Source organism: Telmatherina bonti (genome assembly GCF_933228915.1).
Source record: "Telmatherina bonti genome assembly, chromosome: 18".
Classification (NCBI taxonomy): Eukaryota; Metazoa; Chordata; class Actinopteri; order Atheriniformes; family Telmatherinidae; genus Telmatherina; species Telmatherina bonti.
Genome location: NC_136616.1, coordinates 10,585,965 through 10,603,563, shown reverse-complemented (window position 1 = coordinate 10,603,563; position 17,599 = coordinate 10,585,965). Strand labels below are relative to the sequence as shown.

General features: G+C 40.0%; 1 protein-coding gene across 1 annotated transcript; it reads right to left on the bottom strand.

Annotated features, from left to right (window-relative positions):
* Positions 1–5,290: 5,290 nt before the first annotated feature.
* On the bottom strand, positions 5,291–8,961 carry sox19b (SRY-box transcription factor 19b; the record flags this gene model as incomplete). The annotated part of the gene is made up of 2 exons (XM_079257576.1): positions 5,291–5,552; positions 8,294–8,961. 2 exons carry the CDS (start codon positions 8,959–8,961, stop codon positions 5,291–5,293), a joined length of 930 nt encoding a protein of 309 aa, XP_079113702.1.
* Positions 8,962–17,599: the final 8,638 nt, after the last annotated feature.

Here is a 17,599-nt window from a genome sequence, read left to right as displayed (position 1 = left end):
GACAACACAAAAAGAAATCAGACAAAACTACACTAAGAGAAATTAGACTAAACAACACGAAAAGAAATCAGTCAATAATACTTTAAAAAGTCACTCTAAAATAAACTAAAAGAGAAATCAGACTCAACTGCACTAAAACAAATTAAACTACATAAAAAACAACAAAAAAATACTAAAAATTCACACAAAACAAAACTAAAAAAATACAGACCACTAAGAGAAATAAAACTAAAATAAACTAAAAGTAATTAGCCTAAACTACATTAACAGAAAACAAACTAAACTGTACTAAAAGGAAACTTGACTGAACTAAATTAAAAGAAATCTGAATAAACTACACTAAGAGAAATAAGGCTAAACTATATCAATGGAAAACAGACTACACAAAAAGAAATCAGTCAATAATACTTGAAAAGTCACACTGAACAAAACAAAAACTCAAACTACTAAGAGAAATCAGACTAAATTACATGAATACAAATCTGACTCAGTTATAGTAAAAAAAAAAAATAAAAAAAAAAGGTCACACTATAATATACCAAAAGAAATCAAACTAAACTAAACTAAACTAAAAGAAACCAGACTAAATTACGTGGACAGAAATCAGACTATTTAAAAAAAAAAAAAAAGTTATTCTAAACAACACTAAAATAAATAAAACTAAACAATGAAAAAATCTGACTAAACTAGATGAAGAGAAATCAGAATAAACTACCGTTACAGAAACTGTAAGTTTCTTTAGGTGTAGGGGAAGTCAGACTGCATGGTGATCAGATTCTTTATGTGTGTATATCTGTGTAAACAGGCTGATTGTTTCCTTTTTAAGACATAAAATCACTCATTTCTGTCTTTTCAGGAAACTAACGCATTCTAAAGGCGGCCATTAAGCTGCTGAGCTGCCCAGGTTTAGAGAAAACTGGTAAAATACTGATGAATCCTACTGGCTGGAGTCATGCCAGCTGATCTGAATATTGGATGAATCCTTCCACGCTGTGGTAATGCTGCTGCTTCATGGAGGATGATGGACGTGTGCAGCTCTTCTCATGTTATTTATGCAGGACTTTTAGGTTTTTACAGTGTTATGTTGCATCTTTGTGAAGAAGGACTGCAGCTGACTGTGTTCAGATAAACTCCAGGAAATGTTTAAAACATTTCTGTGTGTTTTTGCAGAGGTAACTCCTAATTCCCTCTTCTAGATGTCAGAATTGTGTGTGAAGAAGGACTGAGCAGTGGAAGGAGTCGTGTATTTGGACCAGGTTTGGACAGGACTGTTGGGAGTGGGATGCTCCTAGAAACCAAAAGTGGGAATGACGGCAGCTCTTTGTGGACTCTTTAAAGTCACTCTCTGCAGCTCCATGGCAACCACTTGTTGAAGCCTCGCTGCTTGTTGCTGAGCAGTGTGATGTACTGGACCAGAAAATCCTCCCATTCAAGGTCTCCCCCTTCTACCCCACCCCTCTCTAACTCACCCCCTCCCTCTCACGGCCAAAACAAGCCAGGTCTGTGCTTCACTGCTGCTACAAACTGGGAAGGAAATCCTACTTTTCCCATCCAAGTGAGTAGTTAAACTGGTTTTTAACCACCAGGTTTGACTCGTTATGATCATTTTCTTTCAATTTTAAACCAGAAGAGGATTTTTATCCCATCCACCATCCAACGTGCCTCCAGATGAACCACACTTTCTTTGTTTCAGAGTGACAATCATCTTCACATCCAAATGCAAATAAAAACTGAATCTCATCAACCTATTTATTCCCAGCAGAGCATAAACAAGACATTAAATGTTGACACAGACATCTTACTACTTAATGAGATCTGTTGGCTTATTTTAAATCTGATGGCAGCAACACTTTTCTAAAATTTTCAAACAGCAGCAACAAAAGGAAAAGTAACTGGTAGAAATATAAAACAAAACAACTGGAAGAGAATTTGACAACTAATTAGGTAAACTGGCAACAGGTCAGTAACATGACTGGAGCATTTCAGAGAGGTCGAGTCTCTCAGATGTCAAGGTGGACAGATTTTCACCAACTTGAGACAAAGTTGGTCGAAATACTGTGGAACAATTACAGAATAAGAAATTCCTCAATACAAATTTTTGAAAACTTTGAAGATCCCAGCATCTATAGTGTTTCACATCATCAAACCACTGAGAGAATCAGGAGAAATGTGTGTGTGTGTGTGTGTGTGTGTGTGTGTGTGTGTGTGTGTGTGTGTGTATGACAAGACTGAAGTTTACAGTTCTACCCTGCAAAGAAAAAGGATTATTTTAACAGAATCCAGAGGAATCTGGAGGAGTAAAGATGTTCATGTTCTTCATCTTCTTCTCCTATTTTTTATCCCTGACATTCAGTGTTGGACCTGCTTCAGCAGCTCACCTGGAGCTCCACACACCAGTCCTGAACCTGGAGCTGGACCTTGTTCTACATGAGTCAGACGGTTGATGATTAGATTCCTGCCTTTCTGATGGAGACAAGCTGAGGTTGTACTTGCAGGCCAGATCCCACAGTTTGGGTTCCTGATGGCAGCGAGGTCCCTGACACCCTCCCCACCTCCTCCTCCGCCCCCCCCCCCCCCCCCCCCCCCTTGGTGACCGATTAGCCGGTGTGGGGTTCCCTCCAATTTCCATGAGAAAGCCGTGGTTGGTGAAAGGGTTAAGCTGGAGGACACAGCCCCCAGAAAGCGGGCCTAATTTTCTGCTCAGTGGGGGGGTGAGGGAAGCAAGGAGAAGGAACAAAGGCTCCCAGGGGAGGAGCGGAGACTCCGGCTTTACTATATGCACCTGCAGCCTGAAAAGCCTCCAACAATGAGCTTCTGAGACAGCCAATTACAACGGTTTTCTAAGGAAAGTTGCAGAGGAGGAGGAGGAGGAAGATGCTGTCCGCTTCTATTTAAAGACAACAGATTAGAGGAAATTCACTGGATGAAACTTTTACTCCAACAGATTAATGAAAGTGCAAATGATCCGGTAGCTTTTATTTGGCTGATCAATAGTTCACATAAACAGAAAGTTGATAAGAATTAAAAAACAAACCCTAACGTCGCGCACATTTCCGCCCTTTTAGCTTCTTGTTTCTTTCCATTACATTCTAATGAAACACAGTGATTTAAGAAGAACAAAATGTCCAAACATCTCATGTCTCCTTGATCTCTAACTCCAAAACTGTTGAAGAAACCAGTTATCAAGAAAACATTTGGTCCCCATATTACCCCTATATAATCAATTATCTACCTCCACATATGTTGTAGACATAAAAATACAGTTTATACTGGCATGATTGACGATGGACATGGATTAATAATTAAAGTTGTGTCATGTGACTTACTCTTTAGCTAGCTTTCATGCCTTCATTTTTTCTGCTCATTGTCATTCCTGTGTTTAAACCATGTAGGTTGGTTTTTTTTTTTTACCACCCTTTCATGTCATCAGGACAAAGAAGTCCATGAAAATTTATATAACATTTTTTGCACTTTTTCTCCAAATTGTTCAACTTCATGTTGATTTAAAAAAAAAAACCTAGATGTGTAATTATTTTAATCCTTTAAATGGCAGGGGTTTTTTTTGGTTTTTTTTAAAATAAAAACTAAGTAGCAATCTTAAGATGCAATACATTTTTTATAATTGTATTTCTGTGATTTTGTTTTGGATTAATATGGTTTTAATGGGACTTTTATCCTCTGACACTTTAATATGCTTAAAAAAAACATAATGCATCAGAATCAGTGTTAAATGTGCCAAAGATTCATAGATCTTCCCAGGACACCAGCATTATACACCTTTTCCCCTCATACAGAATAGCAACTAATCAAATGGCACAGTAAAATTTAAAATGATAAAAAGCTAATTATACATTTGATTTTTCTTTTTTTTTTTTTTTTTTTAAATTATTGAGACTTAATATGATTCAAAGCACCAAGAAGAAATTGTTGGGAATGTTTTAGATCAGTTTTTGGGAGAGAACATTTTTGTCCTGAAACCTGAAAAAGTAAGAAATAAAAATATTTTACAAAAAATATTCAATATGGGGTCAAACAACCAAAATGGGCAGGAATTGTGGTAAAATATACTTAAAAGAATTAGGAAAAAAGTCTGAAGATTAAACTCAACATGTTCATCTCAATCGAAGGTGAACCTGAATGCATCATATTAAGCATTAACTCTAATTTGATCATATTGTTTCTTAATCAACCTCACGGATTCCGGCTGATTTATACAAACTCAGATTGGCCAAGTTAACTAAAAAAAATGTTTTAAAGGAAAAAACAACTTAAACATTCTTTAGCAACTCCAACTTTTTTACAGTTAAACAAAAAAACTCTTTTTCCTCAGAGTGAAGATCGTGTAGAAAATGACTGTTAAAAAAGGTCTGAACTTTATTAACATGAGTTCCGTCAGAGGTTTTTAATGAAAAAGAGACTCTCAGAGTCTGAACATAGACAGTATTTACAGAAACCTTCCTGTAACTCCACATTTACAACATCTTCTCTAACATCCCTCAGGCCAGAAACCTGCTGTTAATGTAAACATTCACAAGTGGCTTCACACACACGTTGGTCCCAATTCAGGTTCCAGCTTATGGTCCACATTCAGGTTCAGTTTCATCCGGCTGGAAGGAATAAAAATCTGCCATCACAAAGCCCCCCCCACAAAAAAAAAAAAAAAAAAAAAAAAAAAAAGAGTTAGAGGAGAAGAACTTTTAAAAACTGGATCTAAGTTCACAGAAACAAGAAGATCAAAGTTGATCTGTCAGGAAGTAAGAAAACAAGAGAAGATCGAATCTAAAACTACTCATGGAAAAAGAAACCGGCAGATCTGATCCAGAATCCAGCCCTGCTTCTGGTCCAAGCTAGACCTCAGCAGCAGGTCTTCATCTTGCATAAAACAAGTCCGTTTCCATGGAAACAAAGTCCAGAACAACTAGAGAGCAGAACTTCAGCTGGGTGAGTCGGTGGTCACCAGCCGAGGTGGGCTGAGCTTCAGGCTGTGGACAGACAGCAGTCCACAGGTCCACCAAGTTGGTGAGATCATCAGCTGCAAGTCTGCCAAGTCCACATGAGACCGGGACAAAATCTGATCTGGATCAGCTGACTTTAGCCCCTCAGGTCAAACTGAGCCCAGCATAAGGTCCATGGAGGAACCAGTCCAACCAGTTTGAAGAAGTGAACGGAGAAGTTCTCTTGTGGAAAGAGTAGACAGATGTTGGTGAGGTGAAAACGTCACCAGATCTCTGGCAGGACTTGACATCTTCTGACTCTCCAGCCTGAAGACTGGCCCAGTTCTGCTGCAGGTCTAGATGTGAGTCAGTGGAACGGTCCCAGTGAGATAGTGCTGCTGGACGCTGCTGTAGCCCCTCTGATTGGACCCGGGATCTGAGGCATCTCCTCCCGGTCCAGGGATGTACATGCTGATCATGTCCCTGAGGTCCCCCTGCAGCGGGCCCCGGTGATGGTTTGGCGTCCCAGCTGAGGGTGAGTGGGTCACTGGTTCTGGTTTCACCATGGACATGGTGACAGGGCTGGGCTGCTGGGGACTGCTGCTGTAGGACATAGGACTGTGGACAGAAGGAAGACGGACCATTAAAACCACATCAAACTGGCAACCAGAGCAGAGAAGAGTATGACTGGTCCTGACTGGGCCGAGGCCGCCCCAAGTTGGACTGGCAGATCATCAAGGTTATAAACATGAAAACCAAAGTGAAAATGTCTGAATTTTAAATCACCTGAATTCACCTTCAAACTTCGCAAAAAAACTTTTTTTTTAAACATGAAAAATACACATGAAGAAGTTCAACCCTTTAATCCCAGTAAAGACCCGGTCATTTGTCAGGACAGCCTCAGTTGTCAGATTATGAGGCCAAAATGAAGTCAAATTGATCAACAGAAGCAGGAAAGCGTTTACACTTTTTTTCTCCAGCTGGTTTTTCCTATTTCAGTTATTTATGCGACCATTTACCAACCATCCCCACAAAACCAGCTCAGCTGGTTTTTGGCACCAGCATGAATAATGGTCTGATCCTAGATGTGGATTTACCATTGTCTCCAAATAAATACTACATTTGGTGGCCACAACCTTTTAGCTGCATATAAATGCCTGGAAACTTCCATAAATCACCTGAACGGTAAGATACCAATAAGAAATACACACCACTGTTTCTGAGAAAGGGGTGATGGGATGTGAGCGGGCTCGGAAGATCTAGCAGAGTTTTGGGAGAAAACTTTGTGGTATCAATGTTACACAAAAGTACTGAATCCAGTATTTCATTGTCAGATTTTGGTTTAATAATCCAACAACTCAAAGTTTTTGTTTTTTTCCTGTTTCTGGTTTCAGAGTTGATCAAAATGAGTCAGATGGAAATAAACTGAACGTCTTTTTCAGACCAGTCTTTATGCACAGAACCAGTCAGGATTTTCCTGCTGTCGGGAAAAGTTCCAGTCCAACAGTTTACTTTGACTGGACTCAGATGGTTCATTGAAACCAGGACAATATTGTGTCAGTGAAACTTTTATACCTTAAAGTTTCTTCTCAGACCAGTTCCACCAGTCTGGTTTAGTTTTCGTCAATCATTCTAACTTTAATAGTCGGACATGAACAACATCAGCGATGGGAAATCTGCCCGGATCTGTTGTTAGGAGTTCCTCCAGCCTGTGGAACAACTGCTGCCTACTTGTTATGCATGCGGCATTCCCCGGAATGTTGATCAGGTCGACTGGACGGCAGGCGGAGCAGCTCTGTTTGAGGCCACCCACAAACACCCCCCCCCTCCATTCGTCCGAAGCTTTGTCCCAACCAGAAGACTTTCCACCTCCTGTAAATTTCACAGATGGCTGCTCTGATAAATATTCCAGTGGAACATCCATGATCACTCAGCTTCAGGAGAAACTTTTCATTGTTCTGAACAAGTGAATCTGTTCAGACCCGGGTTGAAACCAGATTCCTCCGGTCTGGATGGAGAACTTGTTTCTCCTATCCAGGAAATATATTAAATGGGATGGCTGATGAATAAATATCCTAACTATGATGTCCAGCAAAATTATTGTTAACTTTGGTCAAAATCACTGATAAATGTCTGTCTGGAGTTTTAAGGGTTAAATTGCCCCCAGTTTTTCTGGAACAGTATATTGTAATTGGAATAAAAGGGGATATTTGACCTTTTTTCGTGATATAGTTAAGTGACATTTATATCCCATCAGCAACAAAATGTAGTGTTTATTATCATATAATCATCCTTTTTCATTATTATTATTAAGAGACTATAAATCCACAAGAAATGATCAATGATAACACCATTATTCATCCCATTTTCATTCTTAAAAAATGATCACAATCAATACTAATAGACCTATTTAGACCCGGAAATTATGATGAAGCCACTTCCTGTCAAACATTCCACCAATCAGAATTACTGTCCAATCAGGAGCAGCCAAAGATCAACAAGCCAGAAGAAAGTTCTGTGTCTGAAAAGAACAAAAATAATGTTCTTCTGTGGCTGAAATAAAGACAAGAAAACATTTTAGATGCACAGTGGCACCAAAAACAGGCCGAGTTGGAATTAGGCCTGAGTGGATAATATTTGAATAGTAAACTATAGGTAATTATCTTAAAAAAAACAAACAAAAAAAAAAAACAGCTGGAGGGAAAACACACACACACACACACACACATATACATACATACATATATTCCCACTCTTGAAGCAGTAACTTACCTTTTTTTTTTTTTTTTTTTTAATTATACAGTGTGATTACCAGATTATTTAGATTATCTCTCTCACAGAGGACATGCACCTCAGACGGAAATTTAGGACACTTCCATGATTTCTCAGTGAGAGAACTTGCAAAATCTCGACGTTCAAATACTTTTTTGCCTCACTGTACCTTCCGTTTTGGTCTTCTGGTTGGCCTTTATGGTGGTATGGACATGTCTATCAGCACACAATCATTTTACATAATTTCAGCTTCATAATCTCCGAGAGATGAGGCTCTTCTGGAAAAGTAATGTCTGGATGTTGACTAAAGGTTTGGGTACTCTCATTATATTCTTAAACATTTTTAAACCTAACTTAATGATTGAAACGCACAGTAGGAACCATCATGTGATTTTGACATCACTGCCGATGACATTTTAAAAAGTGAGTTAGTCACCACATAAACATGTGGTGTGAAAGCAAAAAAAAAAAAAGTCCGACATACCTGGTATGAATTGGATTCCTGACACACACACACACACACACACACTCTCTCTCTCTCTCCTGGAACTGTGAATGTGTTAGAGGTGAGCTCACGTGCTGCTCACCTGTATGAGTTGGCTCCGGTCATGTATGTCTGCGCCGCTGTCATCCCGGGGGGGTACTGGAGAGCAGACAGGTCGTACCGGTGCAGCTGCTGGCTGTATCCCAGCGCCTCGCCCTGCATCCCGGTGTATCCGCCGGCGGGACCCCATCCGTAGCCCTCCATCCGGGGACTGCCGCCCTGACTCTGCGCTGCAGCCGCCAGCAGGTTCCCTGCGGACAGCGGGAACTTTCCCACCGGAGCATCCTTCTTCAGCAGCGGCTTGGTCTTGCGGCGGGGCTTGTATTTGTAGTCCGGGTACTCCTTCATGTGGACCGCCCGGAGCCTCTTGGCCTCATCGATGAAAGGTCTCTTCTCCGCGTCGGTCAGCAGCTTCCACTCCGCTCCAAGCCGCTTGCTGATCTCAGAGTTGTGCATCTTGGGGTTTTCCTGGGCCATCTTCCGCCTCTGGCCCCTGGACCAGACCATGAAAGCGTTCATTGGCCTCTTCACTTTGTCCATAGGGTCTGTTCCGGGTCCACATGCGGGTTTCGGGTGAGCGGCTCCGTTGCTGCCCAAACTCCCGCTCAGGTTCCCAGGGATCGGGGACATTCCCGGTGACATTCCCGGTGAAGTCTGGTGGGAATGCTGCTGAGCAGCTGGCTTCAGCTCGTGCTCCATCAGGCTGTACATGTTGGACAGAAAGTTGAGGACAGACACCGTCCACCAGGAGACTTCTGGCTCGGTTTCCCGGCAGCTTCTACCGGCTGGGTCCAATTAGTTAATTACTCCGTCACAGCCGGACTCTGATGATCCACATCCGACCAGGTCTCCTCCAAGTCTGATGGTGAAAGACTGAAAAGCGCGAGCAGCACCTGCCAGACCCGCATCACACACTCATCTGACTGCGCACTCACACACACGCACACACACGCACAAACACACACACACACACACACACACACACACACACACACACACACACACACACACACACACACAAACACACACACACACCCCTGTCCGCGTGCAGGCCGGCTCAGTCCAAATTTGAATCTGAATGGCTTCCGACGCTGCGCGAGACACTTGTTGATGACGGAGGAGTCGGGAGGGGGACATTCCTGCTCGGGTCTGTCCCACAGACTGTTGGACCGAACCGGACCACCGAAGGCTGACAAAATGTTTTTATTAATAAACTGCAAACATGAAAAAGGAACACAAGCAGCATTAAAGTAAATAAAATAAAAAGTAAACATTGACATTAATCACAGATTTATAATCCAAAAGATGAAAAACTCAGAAGAGGTGTTGCTCAAAAGGACCATGTTCTGTCCTGGACAACAACATAAGAACACCCTCTCTTAGGATGACTGAACACATTTCATGACAGGCCACTGATCAAACACACACACACACACACACACACACACACACACACACACACATCTGTATACTCATGCAAATACTTATGCAGTGGTGTACTGGTCCCTCAAGAAGTGGCTATACTCTAAATATTTTGCCCTTTATTAAAAAAAAAAAAAAAAAAAAACCCAGAATGACATGTAGGACTACTCTACATAACTCCATCAATATATTTGCTCATCGTCACATCATTTCTGCTCTTCGGTTTCAGGAAGGAAAAGTTGCTAAACCAGTACTGGCACACAGACTGGAGACAGGCTCATAGACATATATATCTGTATTATATCTATGTTCAGGCTGAAGTTAATGCAGCTAATGGTTAACTGCACCAGTGTAACGTACTGGTAACCTTATCTGAGCTGCTGGGCAACGTAGGTACATGTGTAGGGATGTTTGTAATTATGAAAGCAGCATCACAGGGGGGTTTAGAAGTGTTCTGACTGAATTCTGACTCCGTATACCCGTGTATACCCTGGACTACACCACTGCTTATACATGCATTATGAACATCTAGAGCACTTACTTATAAAAGTTAGGAATATTCAACATTCGGGTCAAATTTACAAAAAAAGGAAAAAAGTTGGAGCTGCTGATATAATATCATGAACTTAGACATGAATCATGCAATGATAATTCCATCGTTTTAAACCGTTTATTGGACATAAAAGCTAACACCATTGATAGGTATACAATATAAAACCCCAATGTGTCGATAACTTTTCCTGCATTAATCTTGGTCTGATGATGACAAAATGTAACCTGGCATGTCAAGATGCTGATTAGATATCATGAGCACCAGCCTGAGGCTGGCAACAATAGGAGGCCACTAAAATGTGCAGTTTTATCACACAGTACGATGTTACAGATGTCAAACGTTTTGAGGGAGCTTCGAGTTGGCAAGCTGACTGCAGGAATGTCCATCAGAACTGTTACCTGTGATTTCAATGTTTTATTTTTTAACCATAAGCCATCTCCAAAGGCGTTTCAGTCAATTTGTTAATACATCCAACCGGCCTCACAACTGCAGACCATGTGTAACCACACCAGCCCAGGACCTCCACATCCAGCACGTTCACCTCCAAGCAGTGGTGTAGTCCAGGCATATGCAAACTTCCACACAGTAAATAAAATATAACAAAATAAGTGAACGCTATAGAATAAGTACTGTTTTGATATTCAGGAAGTATTTGGCTTTACTGAGGACTGAAAAACTTCCTTATAAATTAGCTTTATAACATTCTGAACATGCAGTTTTCCACAGATCTTGTGGTTGATTTTCACACCCCGAACCTGTTTAAGTCAATCCACATTTACTTCCTCTATCACAACTTTATTTCATGGTTTCTCTTGTGATTCCCAGGCATAAACTTTGTTTTGTCCAAATCTAATGGTAGTAATAGTAATATCCTACCTTTATTTTAATTCTGAGGTGATTTCCTTGATAATCTGTTGGAAATTCTCTCCAGAACAGAAAATATTAGTATCATAAGCAGTTGTATCTTTGAGACTTTTGATACTGTCTATCATTTATGTGTTGAGTAGATGCTTATTGACCAAATGCAATATTCATGCATGATACAATAATATGTGTCAAAAAACTAATATATTGAAAACCTTTTGGATTACAGCTTTTGTAGGACTGGAATAAGAAACCTTGTTCTGGACCAAAGAAAATATTCTCTACAATGTTCTGTTTAAAAATGTTCGCAGGCGATGTTATGGACCTCATGCACATGCAACTATATGCAATATTCCGGACCAGATGCAGAATTCTGGATCAACAGCAATGATCTGAACCAAATGCAACATGCGGAGCCTAATTTAATATTCTAGATCAGCTTAGATAATCTAGACAAAATGGAATATTCTGGATGAGCTGCAGCGTTCTGGATCAGCGTTAGTGTTGTGAACTAAATGGAGTGTTTTGGCCCAAAGACAACATCAAGAATCAGCGTCAGCTTTATAGAACAAAGGCAACTTTCTGGACACGGTAAACATTCTGGATCAAATGCAATGTTTTGGACCAAAGGCAATATTCTGTACCAGCTTCAATGTTGTGTTCCAAATATAGCATTCTGAACCATCTTAATGGGAGGCTGAAACGGTGGTCTTTCTGCGTGGAGTTTTCACGTTCTCTCCGTGTATGTGTGGGTTCTCTCCAGTTACTCCATGTTCCTCTCACCATCCTAAGACATGCATGTTAGGTTAATTGGTCTCTAAATTGTCCCTATGAGTGAGTGTGAGCGTGAATGGTTGTTTGTCTCTTTGTGTGGCCATGCGATGGACTGGCAACATGTCCATGGTGTACCCCGCCTCTCGCCCAGTGTTTGGTGGGATAGGCTCCAGCTTCCCTGTGACCCTTAATTAGACTTAGTGGTTCAGAAAATCAATGAATGAACCAGCTTTAATGTTTTATACCAATTGTTACGTCATAGACCAAATGCATTGTTACACATCAACTCCAATGTTGTGGACCAAATGCATCATTTTGGACTAGCTACAACTTTCTGAACCAGCTGCAATGTTCTGAATCAAATGTAACGTTCTGAAACCAATGCAACCTCCTTGAACAAATGCAGTCTTGTAGACCAATTCTAGGTGCAGCGTTTTCATTGTTCAGTGTCAAATTTCTACCAACAGGTTTATTAGATTCCTCCATCCCGCTCTGTGTACACTCAGCCATAATTTATATAAAACAACTTCTTCCTGTTTTCTGGAGTTGGGCATTGAAAGATTTGGTGCATTACCACCACTGGGAAGGAGTGTGAACCAAATATCAGATGTAACCCTGTAGCCGTCATCTTCTAAATGGAAGGCTTGAAAAATATAAGAATCTACATAAATAAGCAGGTTCAAGTGGTTTTTGGTAGATTTGTTGCTCTACAGTGATAACCTAGATGCCCAAAATCAGTTTCTCTTGCCGAGATACTAACAAATTTTAATTTTCACCCCTTTAAAATTCATTTATTCATTCATGAAGAAAAATCCCAGAGAAAAAGGTTTTGTCTTTTTTTTAATTTGCACTTTTCTGTTCATTTTGGATGAGAATAATCAGAATTAATAGTTTTCAGCAAATGGTTGAGATATAAGTTAATGATAACATAACAACAGTGAAATAGTTCAATTTGAAACAGAAGTGTCATAACAAGTTTTGGGTTTTACAAGCCAGACATGTTAATTTCCTTTTTTTTTTTTTTTTTTTAGAAATTCATAATACTCACTGCAAATTTATCTCTGCCAAATAGTAGACCCGAATCCTAAATTGTTAAAATGGCATGAGGAATAACTTTGTTTTTTATGCAGCAATGTGCTAAACAATTACAACTACAACAATTACAATTACAACTAGTAAATTAAAATGACAATATATTTTAAACCACAAATTGCATTTATGACTTAATTTCATAACCCTAATAAGGAATATCAAATTCACTTAATAAATTTGTTTTTTTACAACTGTATGGTGACCCCCTGAAATGATCCTGCTACCACCATGTCCCAACCCCTAGCTTGAGAAAGGCTGTTCTAGACAACATACAAAACTCTGAACCACATACGTTCCATGCTGATGCAAAAATCTGAAACAACTGCAACGTTCTGCATCAGCTTCAGTGTTATAGGCCAACGTCAACATTCTGGACCCACTGTAAGATTCTCGATTAGCTACAATATCCTGGACCTACTGCAACTTTCTGGACCAAATGCAACATTCAGCTCAGAATGTGGACCGAACACAACATACTAGATCAAATGCTACTTTTTGGATCAAATGCATCCTTCTGGAACAAATGCTACTTTCTGAAGATTCTGGGCCAAATGCTACTTTCTGAAGATTCTGGGCCAAATGCTACTTTCTGGACCAAATGCAACGTTCCGGACCAATTGCAACATTCTGGACCAAATACTTTCTGGACCTTCTAAGCCTAACTCTTCACTCTGGGCCAAATGCTACTTTCTCGACCAAAAGCTACTTTCTGGACTAAATGCTATAATCTGCAATGTTCCGGACAAATGCTACTTTGTGGACCAAATGCAATCTTCCGGACCAATTGCTACTTTGTGGACCAAATGCTACTTTCAGGACTAAATGCTACTTTCTAGTGAAAATGCTACATTCCAGACCAATTGCAACATTCTGGGCCAAATGCTACTTTGTGGACCAAATGCAATCTTCTGGACCAATTGCTACTTTGTGGACCAATTGCTACTTTCAGGACCTTCTAGGCCAAGCTCTTCACTCTGGGCCAAATGCTACTTTCTGGACCAAATTATGCTTTCTGGACTAAATGCTACATTCTGGACCAAATGCTATATTCGGGACCAAATGCAATCTTCCAGACCAATTGCAACATTCTGGTCCAAAAGCTACTTTCTGGACCAAATGCTACATTCTGGACATCTTTAACATTGCGGACCAAATGCAACCCTTTTAGCCAAATGCAATGTTCTGGACTAAATGCAGCCTTCTGGATCAGCTTCTGGTATTTGGGAGAAAATTTAACATTGTGGATCAGCATTACATCTCTACTTTATTATTTGTTAATGCGTTACGTGCAGAGGTTGCTCTGGACTGGGGGCTGGCCAGTTCAATAGCTGGACTTTTCTCCTATGAAGCCACGCTGTTGTGATGGATGTAGTATGTGGTTTAACATTGTCTTGTTTAAATCTGCAAAACATTCCCTTAAAGAGACATGGATGGGAGTATATGTTGCTCTAATACCTTCATGCACTTTTCAGGATTAGAAGAAGATTCCCACGTCATAAGCGTCATTAGCATCAATGCAACCTCATAACAGTGGAGGTGCAGGCTTTTTAACTGGCGACTGATAACTTTCCAGTCTTTTGTTGCCCCGTTCCGACTTTTACAGATCTATTGCTGCAATTAGATTCTAAATGAATTTGGAAATAAAATATGGGTTGATGAGATTTGTGAATCATTCAGTTTTATTTACATTTTACTCAGAGTCCCAACTTTTTGAAAAACAAACAAAAAAAACAGTGTTTTTTGCAGATGTAAACTAAACATCCTGGACAGACATCCTGGAAGATATTTTAGTTATTTTGTGTGCTTGGATGCAAATGATGTTTTATGTTGACTAGTAGTGCAAACACCTCATCACTTTACAAAATATGTCTTATGTGAATATTTTGCTGCTCTCTAGTTACCCAAACTAAAGGAGAAATGTTAAACTTGCATTTAACCAAATGTAGATTTTATTCAGCATGTCTGAATAAAGCTGAGGCACTTTGAATATTAAATTTATTCACCATATCCACAAAACAAGGGCAGAATTGAAATGGTGTAAAATCTATGAAGATGAAAACAATTTGATGGAAAGAATGGGAATTCTGATCTGACAGAAATGAAGTAGGATTAAATAAGAAGTGAAGATGGCAGCAAAAGGGGGGTGGGAATAGACAGAAGGGTGAGAAAGAGCTGATGAAAACAAACCAACGAAACCACAAAATGAAGGAGAAAGGCCTGGAGACTGTAGAGGGAGAACAAGGGAGGAGGAGGAGAGATGAAATGATGAAGGAATGGATGAGGGGTGAGTATAAGGGTTTGGTGCAGGAGGGTGGTTTTAGTTGACAGGCCTCATTGAATAGACCTCTATTCTTCCCCCTGCTGCCTTCTCTTCTCATGCAAAGCAGGCCTGTTCAGTCTCTCAGCAATCCGTCACACAGAGAAAGACCATGGCAGGCCTTTTACGAGCCTCACACTCTCATAATCCATCCACCCGACTCTACCATCCAGCACCAACAAGGGCTGGCTAACAGGAATGTGTGTTGGGCAGTTGGGGGATGGGCTTAGAAACTGAAGAAGGGCCACCTAGACTCAGAAAAACCAGATGAACCATGTTGAAGGATGTTATTCTAAGATCCTGTAACGGGTTGACCTGCCTGGGACACACCATACACTCCACCCCACATCTGATACATTCATTTGTTGAAGGGAACATTTTAGAACTCCAAATCACATTAAATATGAATGGTGGTGGAGTTGACTTATAATGGTGTGGATGGGAAACGTTAACTTTACAGATTGTTACGGAAGGTTACAGCTTGTGTTTAACTTGACATAAATTCTACTCTAAATCATTTACCCACCTACTCCTTTCATTAGTTTGTAAGAACATTGGGTGAATGAGACCCTTTCTTTGGAAATGCCCAAACAGTCCTAAGAACAAGCGGTTGCTGGATTAAGACTGATTCAGCATCTATGTAAGGTTTGGTAAGGCGCCACAGCTGTTCATTCTGCATAGGTCCACAAAGACCTGATATGAACCCTTGTTTGAAGGACAGTTTCATGTCACTAGGGCTTGGCAATTAATGGAAATTAATCAAAACAGACATTGAGAACCAGTAATTGATGTAATCTTGTTCATGTCAATTATTTCAAATGCTTGGAAATTTAAATATTGTCTTAATTAAATGGAGAAGTATTAATCGAATGACCATATATTTAAACGATGTGTGTTTAGTTTATTTCACGAAAACTGCTCATCTATTCTGAAAATATTTGCCATCAAGTTTTTAGTTAGTTATAAGGGCTATAAATAAAGTGATACTGGCATAATTGCTAATTAATCGTAACTGAGGTAACCTGTTCAATTAATAGTGATATTAATATTGAGATCATAGCCCCACCCTACATGGCAGTGATCCCTTGTAATTGGTTGGTTTCTATGTGTTTCTGGGTTTCTTGAACTTCTAGCTAAATTTACGTGGTTACTCCGGAAGAAAAACTGCAACACAATGCCGTGTACTCGCATATTCTACACCAACCACACCAGCATCAGCTACCCCAGCATATGCAGATGCAAGTATAAATCCAGCTTTAAGAAAAGTCCTAGAAACATTTTTAAATATAGTCCTAGCAACATCCCTAGGAGTATTTCTTGGAGCAACTGAGTTAGGGTGCATTCACATCAGGATAGATAGACTCTGTCCAATTGGGAATTCGTCTCAATTGTTGGGGGTGTATCCATGTGGACCGAGATCATGTTCAAGCTGCTCTTTGGTCAAACGCGCCAAACCATTAGAATAATATATCCCCATTCCCACCAAAGGTGGTGCTGCACTAGTATGTAGAAAATGACCCATGTGAAGAAGAAGTTGTGAGTTGTGAGTTGAACATAGAGCACAAAAATATCCCTGTTTTGGGTTTTTATATTGTGTCTTATGCAAGTATATTGCAGAAATATACTGTAACAATGGGCGTAGTATGAACAACAGACGAGGCAGAAGACCCTTAACGCCATCGCTATGTATTTACCCACAATGCAATGCTACATCAAATGCAAGAAGTGACTTTTTTTGTAGTCTGCTTCCTGTATTTGGTCCGCTTGAAACAAGTCTGCGTTTGTAGGCGGACCGAGTCTGCTTCTTTGGTCAGAATCAGAATTTGTTTGGCGCATTCACAGCTCCCCAAACGAAATGGACTTTCCAAGCAAACGGACTAGGATTTGAGTAAAAAAAAGCTGATGTGAATGCGCCCTTACTGCACGGATCCCTGAAGTTCCCAAATCTCTGCTAGAGTACCTGATCTTTATCATCATTATGTTATCATCCCTCTTTGTTTTAAGTCGTATCCAACCCTAAACCCCACACAGACCAGTTTTTTACTTTTTGTATGGACTTTTTATTTAAATTTGTCTTTTGGCTGATACATAATTTCTTTACTTTTATCTTTATCTGAACCTCCTCTGTAACTAAATCAACTTGCATCTGACATTAAGCAAGATTTAGAAAGTTTTGTATCATGAATAAATTCATCCTCTAAAGCCGTGTTTTTCAACTTTTTCTGAGCCAAGGTACATTTGTTTCATCGAAAAGATCAAAGGGCACACCACGAACCGAAAATGTTGAAAAATTAAACTCTGCAGCCTATATTAAAATTATAAAGTTG